This window comes from Exophiala bonariae (genome assembly GCF_035927105.1).
Source record: "Exophiala bonariae strain CCFEE 5792 chromosome Unknown scaffold_21, whole genome shotgun sequence".
In the NCBI taxonomy this organism is placed as follows: Eukaryota; Fungi; Ascomycota; class Eurotiomycetes; order Chaetothyriales; family Herpotrichiellaceae; genus Exophiala; species Exophiala bonariae.
In genome coordinates, this window is record NW_027042496.1 from 286446 (window position 1) to 304065 (window position 17620).

Sequence of the window (17620 nt, forward strand, 5' to 3'; positions counted from 1 at the left end):
TGGATACTGAAGAACTCCAAGTGTCAGGATCGAACAGCATATTGTGAAAGCATTGACATCACTAAATCCCTCGATCACTATCCGTAATCATGCAACCATCAACGGCCGATTCTGGCTTCATTCTCACCCTACCTCCATTACAGAACCCATACACGTCGGATTCTTCTTACAAGCGCGTGTTGTCGGCATATCTCCCTTCTGAAGTCCTCAGAATCGTTGAGCCTCGCTTGAAAAAGTTCGCAGACGAAGCGATCTCGGATGAGGTATACGAGTGGATTTCCAACGCCGAGAGGGAACAGCCATACGTCAAGACTCGAAATGTCTGGGGCGCTCGTTATCCTTTTGATCGCTTGGTGACCTCCTATGGGTGGAAGCAGCTTGGGAAATGGGGTGCAAAGAACGGGTGAGTGGAATTCTCAGTCTAAGTTGGAAGCGAGGCTAATGGTCGATATCAGTGTCATTGCTCTGGGATATGAGGATGAGTTTGGGAAGCATAGGCGAGTTGTCCAGCATGCATTGTACGTCTGAACTCAACGGAATCTTTTGTTGAAGTTCGGCGGAATTGGCTTACCTTCCTTCAGCAACTATACATATTCCGCATCTTCCGCAGTCTATTCCTGTCCAGTATCGATGACAAGCGGAGCGGCACGATTAGTTGCAAAGCAGCTCGTCGATAAACCACCCAACCATCCATTCCATGAAATATACAGGCGTCTCATATCACGTGAGGACAATTGGATCTCAAGTCAGTGGATGACCGAGAGGCCAGGGGGAAGTGATGTGCAGAACTCCGAGACAGTTGCAGTGTACTCACCACTCCCGCAGAAGACGGGCGAGTTTGGAAGTGTCGAGGAAGGTGATTACCTAGTCTCAGGCTTCAAGTTCTTCTCATCAGCCACTGATTGTAACATGGCACTCATGTTGGGCAAGACTGAGTCTGGAGTGCTGAGTCTCTTTGTCGCGCCAACAAGGAGAACCGTCGTCGAGAATGGTCGAAGGAGCCTAGTGACCAATGGTATACGAATTCAAAGACTCAAGAACAAAATGGGCACCAAAGAGTTGCCGACTGCAGAATTAGAGCTCAAGAACGTCAGAGCATGGCTGATTGGGCCTCTCGATCGAGGTATCCCGACGATCGCATTACTGTTGAATGTCACCCGAACGCACAATTTCATCACCGCTCTATCCTGCTGGCGCCGAGGAATGTCGATAGCTAAGGGGTTCGCTCTAGCCAGAACCACTATCAATCAGCCGCTATGGAGCTTTCCAATGCACTTGAGACTGTTGGCGACAATGGAAGTTAAGCACCGAGGTCTTCTCCAGATCGCATTTTTCACCACGGCTCTGCTCAGCTTCGTCGACAATGGATTCCCGACCGCTGCCGCAGGACAAGGCATCCCATTCCCTGAACCAGGCGAGCAAGCAGATGTTGTGCTGCGTACTTTAACAGCTTCAGCGAAAGCAGTCATCTGTAAGGTCGCAACCATTGCGTTACAAGAATGCCAGGAAGCAATGGGAGGTGTTGGGTACATGGATGAGCCAGATGAGCCAGAGCATAACATTGCGCGACTGATGAGGGATACTGCCGCAAACATGACCTGGGAGGGTACGACCAATGTTCTAGGAAGTGAGGTGACACGTCATCTCTTGAATCGCGATGCAGGGAATCTCAAAATCATGGGCGCGTGGTTGACAAAAGCGATTGACAACATCAAAGACGCAGAGTTGAACCAGTCGCTGGGAAGATCATGGAAGGATCTTGAACAGATCATATCTAGGGGCAAGGTTGATCTCGCGTCCTCGCTTGCAGAAGGCCGTCAGATCATGTTCACCCTGGTCTGGATAATCAGTGGTATGCTACTGGCAGTCGACGCACAGCGGGATGACAATGAAATCGCCATCGAGATAGCTCGCAGATGGGTGGTTGATGGAGAGGGTGGTGTTGGAGAATTCACTTTTCCTCACATCATCCATGCAAGTCGCCCAAAGTTTACCATGGGCGGTCAGGAACGAACGAACTGGGACTGCAGACTGGTATGGGGTCGAGATCTGCCAGAGAATGCGTCTCTGGGATATCGTTCCTCCGTGACCAGGCCGAAATTATAGGCTTCATCCTTGCTGGCTTTTGAGGGTTACTTGACCGACTTTAATACGTTTTGCTGAATATAATTTCCGTGTCCTGGGATTGAGGTTATGGCCAGGTGAAGCTTCGTAGCCTCAGGAACCACACCCCGCTTTCGTCCCTGTACACGATACATGTCAAGTTCCAGTGAAATTATTTGTAGAGTAATATGAGTTTTATACTTGTAATCATACCAGTAATGTTGAAGGATTGCGGAGAGTATGGTTGACAAGATGTTCAAAGCACGTGATCAAGCGGCTGTCATGTGACCTGGACGACATCAACAAGATTTGAGCATCGGGAAGCTTCCGTGCTTTTCACATTTCCAACTGTATGCCATTACTATTGACACTCGGGCTTGCACAACCCTGCAAGGGCTGTTAGTCTGCACCAGGACGACAATGATCCAGCATCCGACCAGCCGCACAACCATCTCGTAGTGCTGACTGATGATCTTCGGGGATTAGTGGCTTGGATTAGCGAACAGTCATTATTTGGGAGAAGCGATCTGTGGACGACTGCCTTCAACAGGTCTCCTCTGTTGATTGTCAGAAATGACGTCTCGCCTGAAGTTGAGCCAGGCGTGCTCAATATGTCATCGGAAGAAGGTTGAATGATCTGACAAATATCCGAGCAACTACCACTAACCAGGCCATCCAGATAAAATGTGACCTAAGTACGAGTGAACCACCATGCTCGAATTGCCGCATTGGAGACTTGCCATGCAGGTGGGTACACAATATTACGTCTTAGGTTTCTATCATTTTGATATCTTCTAGACCCCATAAGAGGAAAAGAAAACGATACACTCTCAGCCCATCCCCACCAGGGGAATATAGTGCTTCTCAAAGCCCATATAAACCCGAGCTGTTTCAAGTCTCACAGGCCTCAAACAGACAACCAACACCTTCAAATGATCAATCAGAATACATCAAACCATCTTTCGATGAAAATGAGTTTTTACCAGCAGAGCAACACGCCAACCAAACAGTCCATGAAGAAAATGCTCCCGGAGGTGCCGAGAGCTATATCGGACGAGACGCCTACCTGGACGGCAGCATCCCGGCAACAGAAACCACCAACAACACGACACAGCAAGCACACAGCGGCCTCTCAGACATCGACATGCAGGTGCTCCACCTCTACAAAGCATTCGACATGCCACCGCGATCCGTGCGAAACAGCCTGATCGACAAATTCATGGAACACTGTCTTCCTTGGATGCCCATCGTAGATCGACGCTGGCTGGAAGAACAGCCAGACCACTTCCCTTCACCATTACTCCTCCAGTCGGTGTTTCTGGCGGGCAGTCGAGTGTCCGCTAAATCGCTCATCGGAGCCACGTCGGAAGACTACTATCAACGAGCGAAAGTCTTGTTCTTCTCCGGTCACGAGAGGAATCCACTGATCTCTGTCGTTTCGGCGTTGCTTCTGCATTGGTGGAATCCAACTGGTCCAGAGCAGATCTCTGCTAGTTCCAGTGGGTTCTGGGTACGCATTGCCGCTGGTCTGGCTTATCAGATCGGATTGCATAAGGAGCCGATAGCGGCTCGAGACAAGGCTCTTCACCGAAGGATCTGGTGGACGTTAGTAGTAAGAATACTCCAAGTTTGGGGACCAAGCCCAATCTACCACGACTAACAATACAAACCAGTGGCGAGACGACGTGATCTCGGTAGGAGTCGGGCGTCCACGAACCATAAGCCTAAAGGACAGCAATGTGTTACCACCAACCATCAAAGACTTCCCAGCAGGCAGTCCAGATGCAAAACTGTTCACCTCATTCTGCCACATCTGCCAGCTCCTAGGTGATATCACACAATACCGACGTCGCAAGAGCTTCACAGCGTCCAAACGCCAGAAATTCGAGAACGCACTATATCGGTGGATCAAAGAACTCCCATCCGAGCTCCGTCTCTTCAAACCCACAACTCCCACAACTTCCACCACCGCCCACATCAACTCACTAGCCCCCTACAGCTTCAAGAACCGGCAAGTAGCAATTGTCTACTTCGTGATCCTGATAATCTTACACCGACGCGACGAACCCTCGACCCCATCCTCGACCCCGTCACTGCTCGCCTCATCCTTCATATCCAGTATCTTCGAAGAATTCCTGTCGCGCGACGAGCTGCGGTATCTCGGCCCGGTCTTCGCCTTCTACGCGCTCGCCGCCGGCCTCGCACAGATGTCCGGATACCGGTATGCGGCGCTCGAAGCCGCCGCCGAGCACGAGTTCAACGTCATCTCCATGTGCCTGGCGAGCCTGTCGGACCGCTGGGGCAGTGCGGCCGAGGCGATGCGTTCGCTACAAGCGGCGAGGAAGGCGGCAATGAGACTGCCGAAGCTGCAGAGGGAGCCGGCCGGAGTGGAAGATGATGTATACCCGTACTTCAACGATTTCGGGCCGGATTTGTGTCGCCAGTGGCATTTGCTGGGCAAGACGGCCGTGAAAAGCGCCGAGAGCGATGGAGCTGCCTCGACGTCTCAAATGCAGCAGCAACAGCAGCAACAAGTGGGCAAAGGGCAGCAGCACGTGGTGCTTGAACCCGCATCACATGCACAGGTCGATGCTGGGTTAAATGTGACGGGCAATAGCGAGGAATTCGTCGATGGTGACTTTCTGGCGTTGTCACAACCACAGCAGTCGATGTCTCTCGACCAGCAGGATCCGATGTTGTATCCCGGTCTGGACAGCCTGTTCCCAGACCAACAATTTGACTATCCGTGGAGTGACCTGGATCCCGTGGGGTCCTGGTTACTGGGTGATTTGGGTTTGGATAGCTCGCTTGGCCCGAATACTTAGCTGAGTGAAAGAAGTAGAGATTGTATTACGGAGCAGTTGCTATCTTGTTGACTGTGCATCCTCAGCTTGGACCAGCCACCCGCCTGGCCAGAGGATGATATCTGAACAACGGGTGTGCCGATGTGCGCGCTCAATAGCTGTGATTCCAAGAAGTTGGTTGGCTCGCATGGAGCTCGATTTCAGAGCAGCAATAACTTCCTGGTTGGCGATCTGAACCCTGAAGTGCCCTCGCGCTTGTGGGTTTCCACTGAAACTTCGCACCACGAGAAAAAATACCTACTCATCCTCTGTACCCGTATCGTCAACTTAGCCCTTTTTCAAGATTCCCCACTGGGCTCTGATAGCATCTACCCATACCGCAACAGGTACGATCTCACCACCTTGCCGCGCTCCATCAATGAACGTTCCCCCCATGCGAACGTTCCCTTTGCCGACCTTGTGGTACTCCTCGTCGGAAAAGGGCGGTATATGCAGCCAATCATGGTTTGGGCTGCAAACCACTGCTTTCAATTTTCCCGCTCGCAGTTTGTTCAGACATCCAAGGTCGAACTGGACATCGCTGCAGATTTTGCAGACATAGAAATCGTCCGCATAAGTCCAAGAGGTGCCGCACCGTCCATCGCAGTTATTAGTGGCCTTGCCCAAGCGGACTTGTGGCGTTGGAGCAACAATGGTTGTTTCCGGGATTTCTATTCTCGGAACAGCATCATTCGCTGCAGGAGTATTTGGTCTGGACGAAGATGTGGATGGGGGCTCCCCTGATTTCTGCGAGACATCATCAATGGCTTCTTCATCAGCACCATCCTCGGGAGCGTCGTTATCAGTAACTTCACCCTCACCATGATCTTCATCGTTACAAGTCGCATCCCCTGACTTGTCGTTATCATCAGAAGGTTTGGTGTCATCCTGAGACGTAACCATACCAACCCTATCGACGTCTTCGGGGACATGGAGCGAAAACGCCGAGAGGGAATTCAATTCATCTCCAGCATGCAACAGAAGTTCGGCCATCCACAGATAACCTATATAGTCATTGTCTGGGTCGTCATCACTTAGTAGGTCCAATGCGGTCTTCATGTCGTCAAACAGGAGATCTCTGGCCTTGTCCGGAGAGCTTGAAGAAGCATGACAAGCCGCAAGTGTAAACCCCACTGTTTGAGCTACCCAGCGTGTCTGCTGAGCTTCCAAGTAGAACCCCTGCAATTCGGCGATATTTCTCTGTGCATCGGCGCCTCCTTTTTTGAACAATTCATGGTAGTAATAGCTGATCCGCTTGGTCGCATGGCCAACTGCAAAGCGCACTTCGTCTTGCTCAGAACCTTTCCGCATTCCGGACCCTAGTGAATAGCACCTTTTCCACGACAATATCGCTTCTTTCTGATCTGAACTTCCCAGATTGTATTGGAAGACCGCAATACCTTCAAAGAGCAGTAGTGCCACTACTGCGGCAGTATCGTTTAATTTGGAAGCCCTGTCGATACAAAGCGTCAAATTGTTCAATATGGATGTAGTCAGAGGATCATTTGCTGTTACCGAAACAAACAGGTAGATTGTGTCCAAGCTGACAGATTTTTCGGAGTCGGACCAGGAATAGAAAAGCATCTTTGCAAGTTGATCTAGATTGCCGAAATCCTCTGCTGGTTGGCCCCTTAAAGATCGGAGGAATTCGAGGGCATCACTTAACCAATTTGCTTCTGCAAGTACCTTGATGAGTTGCCACTGTATGAAATGTTTTCCAGGTTCGAGTTCCAATATCTCTCGGTAGAGGGCAACCGCCCTCTCAGTATTTGGAGGCTCACAGTGGGTATGCCACTCAGCTTGCAACCTCAGAGCGTCAAGTAGAAAGGTTCGATCGTCATCGTGAACCTCAATTTTGTTACCGGAGCGAGCTCGTATGTCGTCTATGACAGGATCAAGTTCTTTGATCGCCATTTCAAACTCTCCTTTCGCATTATAAACCTCCGCAAGCCCTCTAGAGACCATCCGATGCGCACCTGGCAGACTTTTAGCACGGAGAAATGCGGCCGCTGCATCATCTAGAAGATCTGTCTCGAGAAATGTCTGCCCGAGACGCTCGAACCACAGTGAGTCCAGATTTTTGAATCTTAGCTCTTGTTCAACCCAGGCTGCAGCACGGGAGATGGATTCCGAGTCCAAGTCCAAGTCTGCTGATACCACGGTGTCCATGACAGAGGTATTGATAGTGTCCACCAGACTGGCACTCTTATCCTTCTCATTGTCAGCCACTGCAGTAGAGCTAGCCATTTTCAACTAAACTCTGATTAGCCAACGACGAGCTTGACGGATAGACGGTGATTGTCTGGCTTACATTTTTGACATAGTGAAAGATCCATTTTGCAAAAGCTTCAGGATAGTCACAAACTCTACGGCGGAGCCACTGCTCCGCCACCATGAGCGCAATATCGTGAAGGCAGCTTATCTTTGGGTCTTTGGTAATGTCACGCTTTTCGAGCCATCGACGGTCTCTAGGTCGAAGGGATTCGACGACATTCGTCTTGTACAAGCACCAAGTAAAGATAGGTAGACCATAATGGAAAGTATTCGGCCCACGTGTCCAGTGCTTCTCAATGCACTCAGTGTCTGAGAGAAGGTTGACCAGTTTATCCACAACACTCTGCATCTCAGAGTCTTTCACCTCACGAGCATCCACATACGTCTTGAGATTTTCCAGATGTTCGGGAAGGTACCACAATGCGTAATCGACCATGGCAATCGAGTATTCGTCCGGCTCTGCCAAAAGGAGGTCAATGCAGCGTGAAATAATTGCTATGCAAGCCTCAACTTCATGAACATAAATCCGCTTCTGTACTTCCAGAGAAGTCTGGATATTTTCGAATGCAAACTTTTCGAAAACTGCTCTTTCCCCCAGATCCCAGAGAAACCGCTGCACTGTCTCGAAATCTGCGTTGGTGATTTTGAGGGTCATGGAGATTCTCGGGTTGTCCCCTTTCCCAGCATTCCCTTCAATTCGTTTTTTCCTCGAGTCGACCACCAATACAGGATCAATATTGTCCCTAGTATAGACAAATTCATCAACATTGAACAATGTTACGTATTTTCCTTTGCTGCCTAGTTGTGCAGCCAGTGGCTGAGCGGGCTGTGCCTTGAAGCGGAGGAATAGTGCCGCTCTGAGTTCGTCTAAAGTTAGCCATTTCTTACCATATACTACCCAGGTGATCATTTCGTTGAGCTGGTCGATTTCCTGATTGCTCAAGGACTTGTTGAGGCGAGCGATCACCTGCCTTGCAGCAATGCTAGAATCTTGTGAAAGATCGACACTTTTCAAATTTTGTATTATATCCGAAACACTCTGGCTTCTCTTGTAATCCTCGGCACATCGATCAAGGGCAGTTTGCAAAAGGAAAAAATTACCCTTGACAATTTCTGGGAGTTCGTCTCGCAACCAGGCTTTCAGCTTAGAAGTTTCGACATCTCGTCCAAACAATTCTCCGTTCTGTGACAAATAGTGATCGACAAAGGTTCTGATGTCTGGGCCATTGCTTATCTCCACATCAATTCGAGGGATCGCTGTCCTGGTTAGGCGATCTTGAAAGGACTCTAGAGAGGAATCAATAACCGCCTTGTTCGACGCAGCCAACAGACGAACTTTGGAACTCTGAATGTTGAGTAGTACTTCAAAAAGTTCACATGCATCGCCCTCAGCCAATACTTCCAGCCCATCGAAGATCAGATAATACATGCCATCTCCCTTAGGGGATGATAGTTGCAACGCATCCCAGAGTTCGCGGCATGACATGTTCCTGTGATCTGTTGCCTTCCTGGTGGCCCAGAATGTGGCCATCTCTTTAGCGTAGCTGATATTCTGCTCTGCAATTCGTACAGCTATGGACTTCAGAGCTGTGGAGGGAAGATGGGGATGTTGGATGAATTTTGAAGTCTCCAATTTCTTGTCCACCCTGGAAAAGCAGTAATACGCTACTGAGACACGGTTTTCAGACTTTCGACCCTCTCGGAATTGAAAGTCCAGTTCGTCCATGATACTGCCGATTAAAAAACTCTTTCCTGACTTCTCGCCACCTTCCAGAATAAGTAGTGACTTCGTGTCAACAGCAATACCATCAGACCACGACTGATACTCTGCCATTTCTTTGAGCCAGATGCCGGTATTAGGAATGGGAGATGTTCTCAGATCCTCTAGATATTTTGCTGAAAGTTTTGCTGTTTCTTGATTGATAGACAACTTTTTCATGATTTCTTGAACCTGAGTTAAATGTATCTGCTGAGTCTTGTGCTCAACCATGTCGGCTTTGAGCACATTGACTCCGGTACTGATATCTTCGAGATAGAGAAGCTGTTGCCCGCTTCTTCTAGATGCGTCTTCCAGGAGCTCAACAACTTCATGGTGGGAGATCATCACCTTCTCAAGCGTTACTGCATCCGAGATTCGACTGGACTGATCGATCAAACCCTTGAATTTCTCCAGCTCGGCTCGAATGCCAGAGTCATCGTCCATCAAAGCGACTTTGAGAACTGTCTTGAATTTCTTCCATTTGGAGCCATTGAGGAGTTTGATCGATAGGGCGCAGATGTCGACGAAGCTGATCATAAGTCTGCCAGTGGTTGCCTTTAACTCGGGGTCAACCTCGGCGAATTTCTCGATTCGTTTGTAGATTTTGAAAGTTTTGAGAAATGTTGATATTTCTTCGAAGAGCTGTGCAAGTCCTTCATAAAGTCGATCTATTCGCGCATGCATCTCGATCAGAAACGAGATGGCGGAGTAACATATGTCGGCTGCTCCACCAAATGCCTACTTGTAGTGAGTGATGATGATATGCTCCTGAATGCTGCCCACGCACCATTGATGCACCTTGTGCGACGATTCCTCCTAGAATGCTAATGCAATTCAGGACATTCCGTACAACGTCTTTCACGTTCGACTGGCTATCGTTGAGCGATTGAAAGATATTGTCTTCTGGATATTTTTTTTCGAGCTCTGAGAGCACATCTTCAAGAGAATGTCCAGTGGCTGATTTGAGGCTCTTTGAGGTTCTTTCCTGGAACCTCAACTGAGCCTGCTCCCACATTGCCTTGAAGGAATAGTCATCCCTATCGAGGATTGGGGACGCTACAGAGCCCATGGCGCCAAATCAAGAGCTAAGCAGAGCCGTGAATGGGATTTTGGAATTGAGGCAAGCAGGCCAGGGCTGAGAGGTGCAACAGAGAGAGAGGAATATGTGAACAGGCTGAGTGCTGACTAAGTCATGAGGAACTTGTCTGGTTGCAAGCGAAGATGGGCGAGCCCGGTAAAGTTCTTACCATAGTCGGTCCAGATGATGAAGACCTCTTCAGAATTGTTCAAACCAAAACAAGATCGACCGCTAGCAATCGCAGCTTTGATCTAGGAGTGATCTTCGGGTTTTATGAAGACTGAAAAGATAACTTACTAAGGCCAGGTACGAAGTAGCACTGCTCTAGTTAGGGGTGTGCATGATGTGGGGGCCTAAGCCCAACCGATATTGGTTTGGGCTTTTGGCGAGCTTGGTTGGCTGAATAAAGGTCTGACAAGATCTGATGATCAAATTGCCAGGATGCAAGCATTGTGGTACTTCTATCTTGAATCACACGAAGGACCTCGGGAGTCAAGAGCCCCACGGAGTCCAGAGTAACCCATTGTATGAACAACGAGTGCATGAAGAGGTCAAAAGCTGGCATGGGCTGGGATGTCTGGATCGGCGAATTGTACTTTGAACCCCAATCTTGTGAAGAGGGCTGTCTGGGGAGGTGTGTAGCCTAGCGCTTCGAACATTGGATCAATTATCCATTTTATTTATTCGGATTCATCAACTTTGTGATTCGCTGCACGGCACGAGGCTTAGTGATTGCAGTGTCTGTATTTCGTGGTGACAACTTTGAGAAGAGGTGGAATGTTTCTGCAACACGGCGGAAGGCTCGGCGCAACTTGACATCCTCGGGGACACTTTCTTCCGTGATGAGCTTCACGTGACCAACATGGCCCTTGTCACTACGGTCGATCATTGTATCACAAGACTAGCTCTACGGTCGAGCACAGTGAGACTCTCCATGGCTCATCGAACATCAGCCTGTGAGGCCCATGAGGCTGGACACAAGTCGGCGGTTGCAGAAATCAACATTGAAGCATCAAGTTATCACAAGACGGGACAGTTCACGGTCGCTCCCACTTCCACTGCTGCCTTGTCACCAAGCCTAGGAGCAGTCTCACTCTTTATTCCTTCCTTCTGCTTCTGGATGATTTTCAGGATCTGCCCCATATATCAAAGGGCATCTTTTTTATCTTCTTGTAATACCACTTCCAGGACCACTTCCACCACCACCGCCCAAAGACTGTACTCTGTTCCTTCATTCCGCGTCCATTCCCGCCCCCAGCCGGCAAAGACTGCTTCGATTCTTTCCAGCATCCGCAGACTGCCCCAGTCTCATTCCGCGATTTCAGCGCACTCGTCTTCAATCCTCCAATTTCCCACCTTCTACTCGAACCGCAGCCTCCATCACTCCTCGAGAATTCATCAACCACATAAATCCTCCTCGATTAGCATGTCGGCCAATGGAGAAGCTCGCCCCAAGCGAAGGTCGAGTCCTATTTCAGCCATAGAAAGACCCAAGAAACAGCTCAAGCAGGAAAATGGCGTTCCAACGCCGGGAGATGCAACACCACAGAATGGCTCTGTTTTTGATGTCGAGGGACAATCCAGCTCAGTACCCATTGTTAATACCATAGCGGCGGCAGGCGACTCTCCGGAATGGCAAGCGACAATTGAGAAGGTGATCAAGAGCGTGGTTTCCATTCATTTTTGCCAAACCTGTTCTTTTGATACCGACCTGTCCACGTCAAGTCAAGCCACGGGATTTGTTGTGGATGCAGAAAATGGTTACATCTTGACAAATCGACACGTTGTCTGTTCCGGGCCTTTTTGGGGTTACTGTGTTTTTGACAACCATGAAGAGGTGAGTGAATCCACTGCGCTTAGAGAGTGACAGTTGCTAATCTGCGGCAGTGTGACGTTCGGCCTGTCTATCGAGATCCTGTGCACGACTTCGGTATCCTCCAATTTGACCCCAAAGCCATTAAATATATGAAGGTGCAGGCTCTTGGCCTTCAACCTGAATCGGCTAAAGTGGGTGTTGAAGTACGAGTTGTGGGCAATGATGCTGGTGAGAAGCTCAGTATTCTATCCGGAGTGATCAGTCGACTGGATCGTAATGCTCCAGAATATGGAGAGGGATACAGCGACTTCAATACCAACTACATACAAGCTGCAGCTGCGGCCACAGGTGGAAGTTCAGGTAGTCCCGTGGTAAATCTCAGCGGCAACGCGGTCGCCCTGCAGGCAGGGGGTCGTGTTGATGGTGCCGCTACAGACTATTTCCTACCTTTGGATAGACCTTTACGAGCTCTACAATGTCTCCAAAATACGACACCCATCACCCGAGGGACAATTCAGACCCAATGGATGCTGAAACCGTTTGATGACTGCCGACGGCTCGGATTGACGCCGAATTGGGAATCCGAAGTACGAAAGCATTACCCGACCGAAAACAGTATGCTGGTGGCCGAGATTGTACTACCTGAGGGACCGGCAGATACCAAGATCCAGGAGGGTGACGTACTGATCAAAGTCAATGGAGATCTGTTGACTTCATTTGTCAAGCTGGATGCCATTTTGGACTCGAGTGTGGGTGGGACAGTACACCTTCTTTTCCAGAGAGGTGGAGAGGACCATGAGGTTACACTCAACGTCCATGACCTGCACGCCATCACTCCTGATCGATTTGTTACGGTGGCGGGAGGAAGCTTTCACAACTTGTCTTACCAACAAGCTAGGTTGTATGCCATTGCCTGCAAAGGGTTGTATGTGTGCGAGGCTGCCGGGTCGTTCAAGATGGACAACGCGCTGTCTGGATGGATTATCGACACGGTGGATCAGAAACCAACACCAGACATAGACACATTCATCGAAGTGATGTCCTCGATTGCCGATCGTGCGAGGGTGGTGATATCATATCGGCACATTAGAGACTTGCACACGCGAGCCACCAGCATTGTCCATATTGATCGACACTGGCATCCCAAGATGAGATTGTCGAGCAGGAATGATAGTACGGGACTCTGGGACTTTAAAGATCTCGGACCCGCGCCGCCCGCGGTGGCTCCAGAACCCAAGTCGGCTGACTTCATCCAACTTGATGGAGTCAATCTTCCAGCAGCTGCAGAGATTGTTCGATCATTTGTGAAGATATCGTGCTATATGCCCGTCAAGATTGATGGGTATCCCCAAGCGCGTCGAACGGGATTTGGTCTTGTGATTGATGCGGAAAAGGGACTGGTGGTGGTTTCCAGGGCGATTGTGCCTTATGATCTATGCGATATCACAGTAACAGTGGCTGATTCGATCCAGACCGAAGGTAAAGTGATATTTCATCATCCATTGACCAACTACACGGTGGTGCAGTATGATCCGCAGTTGGTACAAGCTCCAGTACAGACCGCGAAACTGTCGACGGAGATGATCAAGCAGGGAGCAGATACCATCTTTGTGGGATTCAACCAGAATCATCGAGTGGTAGTGGCCAAGACAACGGTGACGGATATCACAGCAGTTGGGATTCCCGCGAATGCAGCAGCACCCAGATATCGCGCAGTTAACCTGGATGCGATTACAGTCGACACCGGACTGTCTTCACAGTGCTCTTCAGGAGTCCTCATTGGGGCTGACGGGGTTGTGCAAGCACTTTGGCTCACATACATGGGGGAGAGAAGTCAAGGCAGCCATCGGGATACAGAGTATCACCTTGGACTTGCGACGACGATGATCAATCCGGTGATTGATCAAATCCGAGCAGGAGTTATTCCGAAGCTTCGAATACTTAACATGGAATCGTATGTGGTTCAAATGGCACAGTGTCGAATTATGGGAGTTTCTGAAGAATGGATCAAGAAGGTGGCCAAAGCTAATCCTTCACGGCATCAATTATTCATTGTTCGGAAAGTGGACTGTGTGCCAGCGAATGGACCGAACGATGGACAGTTACTGCAGGAAGGAGATATTATTCTGACGCTGGACGATCAGCTCATTACACGAGTCTCTGACTTTGACATTATGTACGACAAGGAATGGTTGGATGCGTTGGTGGTGCGTAAAGGAGAGGAAGTACGACTTCGAGTACCGACGGTATCTACGCAAGATCTGGAAACATCGAGGGCGGTCATGTTCTGCGGAGCAGTTCTTCAAAAGCCACACCATGCAGTGCGACAACAAATCAGCAAGCTTCACTCGGAAATCTATGTTAGCGCCAGGAGCCGAGGATCACCAGCATATCAGTATGGACTGGCACCGACCAACTTTGTGACTCATGTGAATGGGGTCAAGACACCGGACCTTGATGCATTTGTCAAGGAAGTGAGCAAGATTGACGACAACACATATTTCCGACTACGAGCGATGACCTTTGACAATGTACCGTGGGTGGTGACGATGAAGAAGAACGATCATTATGTGAGTATATGGCAGGAGGAATGAGATGCAAGCTAATCAAATGTTAGTTCCCCATGTCGGAATATGTCAAGGACTCGAGTCGACCGAACGGATGGAAGGTGATTTCTTATGGAGGCAAGGGTAAGAAACCCGGTAATAAGATTGATGGGGCGCCCGTGACTGCCGAGGGAATGGATGAAGGAGTTGAAGGTAGTGATGGGGGTGAAGAGGGACCGGATGAAGAATAGAGAGAGTGGAGGTGTCGAGGATGAGGTCGGGACTTTGTAGCAACATAAGACGAGACCAGACCAGGCCAGGACAACCACAAGGACGCACATCATAAAGACTGCCAACAGAGCGAGGCTTGGAAACGGAGCCAGCGTCCGGCGCAGTTTTTGAGGGAATAAATAATGCAGACAAATGTAGGATGGAGTACCTGGCTGACTAGCAGATAAAAAGAAAACACGGAATGAGGTCCTGTAGTGCAATTACTAGGTACCGAGTATTCATAATTGCAGTGTTTTGACGATGATGTAATTATGTCGCAACAGCGTAATGATCACCGTTGATTTTCAATGCACGTTATTTCAAAGTAGAATGAGAGTGCCATGGCAGTGATGCAATAATGGCCAGCGATGGAGGTGTTAAAAGTGTGGCTGATGCCAAGATTATCACATGTCAGAAACCTTGATTTATTCTGTTCGAGATTTGTGAATCAGGGGTGTCTTTTGTAGGTACCGGGTTATAACCAAGTACCTACGTACGAGGTACTGAGCAGGCAGCAGAATACACTATGTAGTAGAGGATACTTGGATCCCTGAAGATGAACAGCGTGTCCTGTCCAGCTGATGCAGTGCACGAGAGCAAGAGAGATGGCAAGTGGTGGTGGTGGTGATGTGTGACGAAATGGTGAAACGTTGGGTGACCTTGAATTACTTAGTATGAATGATCATTAGGTAGTGGGTGGGCGTCTCCGTAGTGGTGGTGCACGCGACCTGTTGTCTTATTCGCACGGGACAAAACAAATAAAAAAAGTGTGTAGCTGACTACCTAGGGTACGGATACTTCGTATGTACAGAGAGATTGCGTCACAGGCGAAGGACACAAGGGAAGGTTCGATCGTGGTAAATATTGTGCACAATAATATGTAAAGTCGCTCTTGCCTCGTTGTCAAGGTCACAACCTGGAAGTCCTAGGGAAGGTACGATGGATTGAAGCATCTGTCATGTTGGTTGTTAAGAGTAGTAGTCCAAGTCGGTACTTAATTTACTTCGTATTTGCACTTATCAAGTCTGGTCCCAACGGCCAAAAACAGTGTTGTTCAAGTTGGTTACCAAACGGGCCAACTTTCCAAACATCCACTTGTGGTCCCAGCAGCAGTGCCACCTGCACCTGCACCTGCACTCCTGGTCCTGGTTTTGGTTCTGGTGCAAGTTCCCCCATTTCATCACTCGCTTTCTTAACTTGGACACGTTCAACTTCCTTCCACCTCGTTCCATTCTTCTATCATTCCATTCTTCCATCCCATTTCATCATCCCTTCTCCCCAGAAGACCATTGTATCTCTCTTCCCATCCTCAACCTTCCTACTCTCTCCTAATCATCCCGTGTTCATCACCACTCCAGTACTGTATCCCCCTTCTTTTCCAAACACCTTCATTATACTGACCATCTCCTCCAGAAGTCGTCATCCCATCTCTACCTACAATCAACTCATTTCCAGTCAACATGTCGACCTTTGACGAGACTATTGACAGTCCTCCCACCACCAATGGTGCCAATGCCAATGGAACCCCATTGAAGGAGACTGTCATCAACAGTGAGGTATGTTTGTCTACAAGCTTTTTCTTTGATGATCCCATGCTAATACCTTGAACAGTCTTGAATTCTCAGCTTCTTCCCTGTCGCGCCCTATTGACCTGGTCCAGATGCCTCAGCTGCCGTGAACAACATTCAAAATCACCCCATCACACAAAACGTGGTCAATGGTAAGAAAAAGCTTGGAACAGTACAAAAGACCGTGACTAAACAAAATCCCAGGTCCTGTTGCAACCTCGATCAAGAATGAAGCTGGTGCCACAAAGGACGAATTCAGTGATCTCGCCAGTTCTCGTCAAACTCCTGCCCACACCGCAGCCAACGATACACCCCTCACCCACTATCATTCTTTCTTCTACACGCTTTTGACTGTAAGTCGAGAAACTGGCCTTCACAGAAACCTGACCCTAACGTATCACAGTGGAAGAACAAGAGAGCCACTGGAATCACCTTCCTGGCCGCAGTGGCTTTGATTTTTGCATTCCGTTATCTTCCAGTCCTCCGATATGGCCTCAAGATTACCTGGACCACCCTTGGAGGTGAGATGACTTCCTCAAGATCTGCATAGCTCCAAAAATACTGACTTTGGGATTTAGTCGTGACCGCCGCTGAACTTGCCAGCAAATTGGTGACTGGATCGAGCGTCACCAGTGCTGTCCGACCTCGAAAATACTACAAGATTCCAAAGGAGTTCCTTGAAACCTCTCTCGATGACGTGGAAAATCTCATCAACTTTTTTGTCATTGAAGCTCAGCGAATCGTGTTTGCCGAGAACGTCATTGTTACTGCAGGCGCTTTTTTCTCAGCCCTCGTCTCCTACTACCTGATCAAGTTGCTTCCTCTCTGGGGATTTGCCTTGTTCAGCACCATTGTCACCTTCCTGGCTCCTCTGATCTACATTGAGAACAAGGAGCTGATTGATTCTCAACTCGAACATCTTGCCAATGTCATTGGTCAACAAACCAACCAGATCAAAGATTTGACTGCAGAACATACCAGCAAGGGTTTTGATACCGTCAAGCAATACACTGGTGCATATACTGCCAAGGCACAGGACTTGGTTGGTAACATCGGGGCTTCGCGACAGAAGATTCCACCTCCAGCTGTCAAGGAGGATGCTTTTCCAACTGCACCCAAGACCGAATTCCCCACCTCCACTTTGGACACCAAGGTTGAGCAGGAACCATTGCTTGCTTAGGTGAACACTGCCCGACGACATACGAACTGAAGCCCGATGAGACGAGTGACAAGAGTGCTCCCCCCGAAAAGTTAGATCAACATCTTGTGGATTTGAATATGGTAATCCCTTTCTAGCAATCATGGGGGGTTGGGTGGCGTTCCTGGGTTATGGTTACGATTACAGGCTGCGCATTCGTCTCTT

At 49.1% G+C, this 17620-nt stretch overlaps 5 protein-coding genes across 5 annotated transcripts; 4 read left to right on the plus strand and 1 right to left on the minus strand.

Annotated features, from left to right (window-relative positions):
* Positions 1-89: 89 nt before the first annotated feature.
* Positions 90-2106, plus strand: LTR84_005671 (uncharacterized protein; the record flags this gene model as incomplete). The annotated part of the gene is made up of 3 exons (XM_064849236.1): positions 90-403; positions 456-518; positions 582-2106. The coding sequence occupies 3 exons, from the start codon at positions 90-92 to the stop codon at positions 2104-2106; spliced, it is 1902 nt and encodes a 633-aa protein (XP_064703939.1).
* A 708-nt stretch (positions 2107-2814) lies between these two features.
* Positions 2815-4928, plus strand: LTR84_005672 (uncharacterized protein; the record flags this gene model as incomplete). Its single annotated transcript, XM_064849237.1, has 3 exons — positions 2815-2850; positions 2912-3715; positions 3777-4928. 3 exons carry the CDS (start codon positions 2815-2817, stop codon positions 4926-4928), a joined length of 1992 nt encoding a protein of 663 aa, XP_064703940.1.
* A 306-nt stretch (positions 4929-5234) lies between these two features.
* LTR84_005673 (uncharacterized protein) lies at positions 5235-10048 on the minus strand (the record flags this gene model as incomplete). The annotated part of the gene is made up of 3 exons (XM_064849238.1): positions 5235-7199; positions 7258-9717; positions 9767-10048. The coding sequence occupies 3 exons, from the start codon at positions 10046-10048 to the stop codon at positions 5235-5237; spliced, it is 4707 nt and encodes a 1568-aa protein (XP_064703941.1).
* A 1435-nt stretch (positions 10049-11483) lies between these two features.
* LTR84_005674 (uncharacterized protein) lies at positions 11484-14670 on the plus strand (the record flags this gene model as incomplete). The annotated part of the gene is made up of 3 exons (XM_064849239.1): positions 11484-11894; positions 11945-14443; positions 14491-14670. The coding sequence occupies 3 exons, from the start codon at positions 11484-11486 to the stop codon at positions 14668-14670; spliced, it is 3090 nt and encodes a 1029-aa protein (XP_064703942.1).
* A 1479-nt stretch (positions 14671-16149) lies between these two features.
* LTR84_005675 (uncharacterized protein) lies at positions 16150-17437 on the plus strand (the record flags this gene model as incomplete). The annotated part of the gene is made up of 5 exons (XM_064849240.1): positions 16150-16240; positions 16350-16409; positions 16462-16610; positions 16661-16778; positions 16836-17437. 5 exons carry the CDS (start codon positions 16150-16152, stop codon positions 17435-17437), a joined length of 1020 nt encoding a protein of 339 aa, XP_064703943.1.
* Positions 17438-17620: the final 183 nt, after the last annotated feature.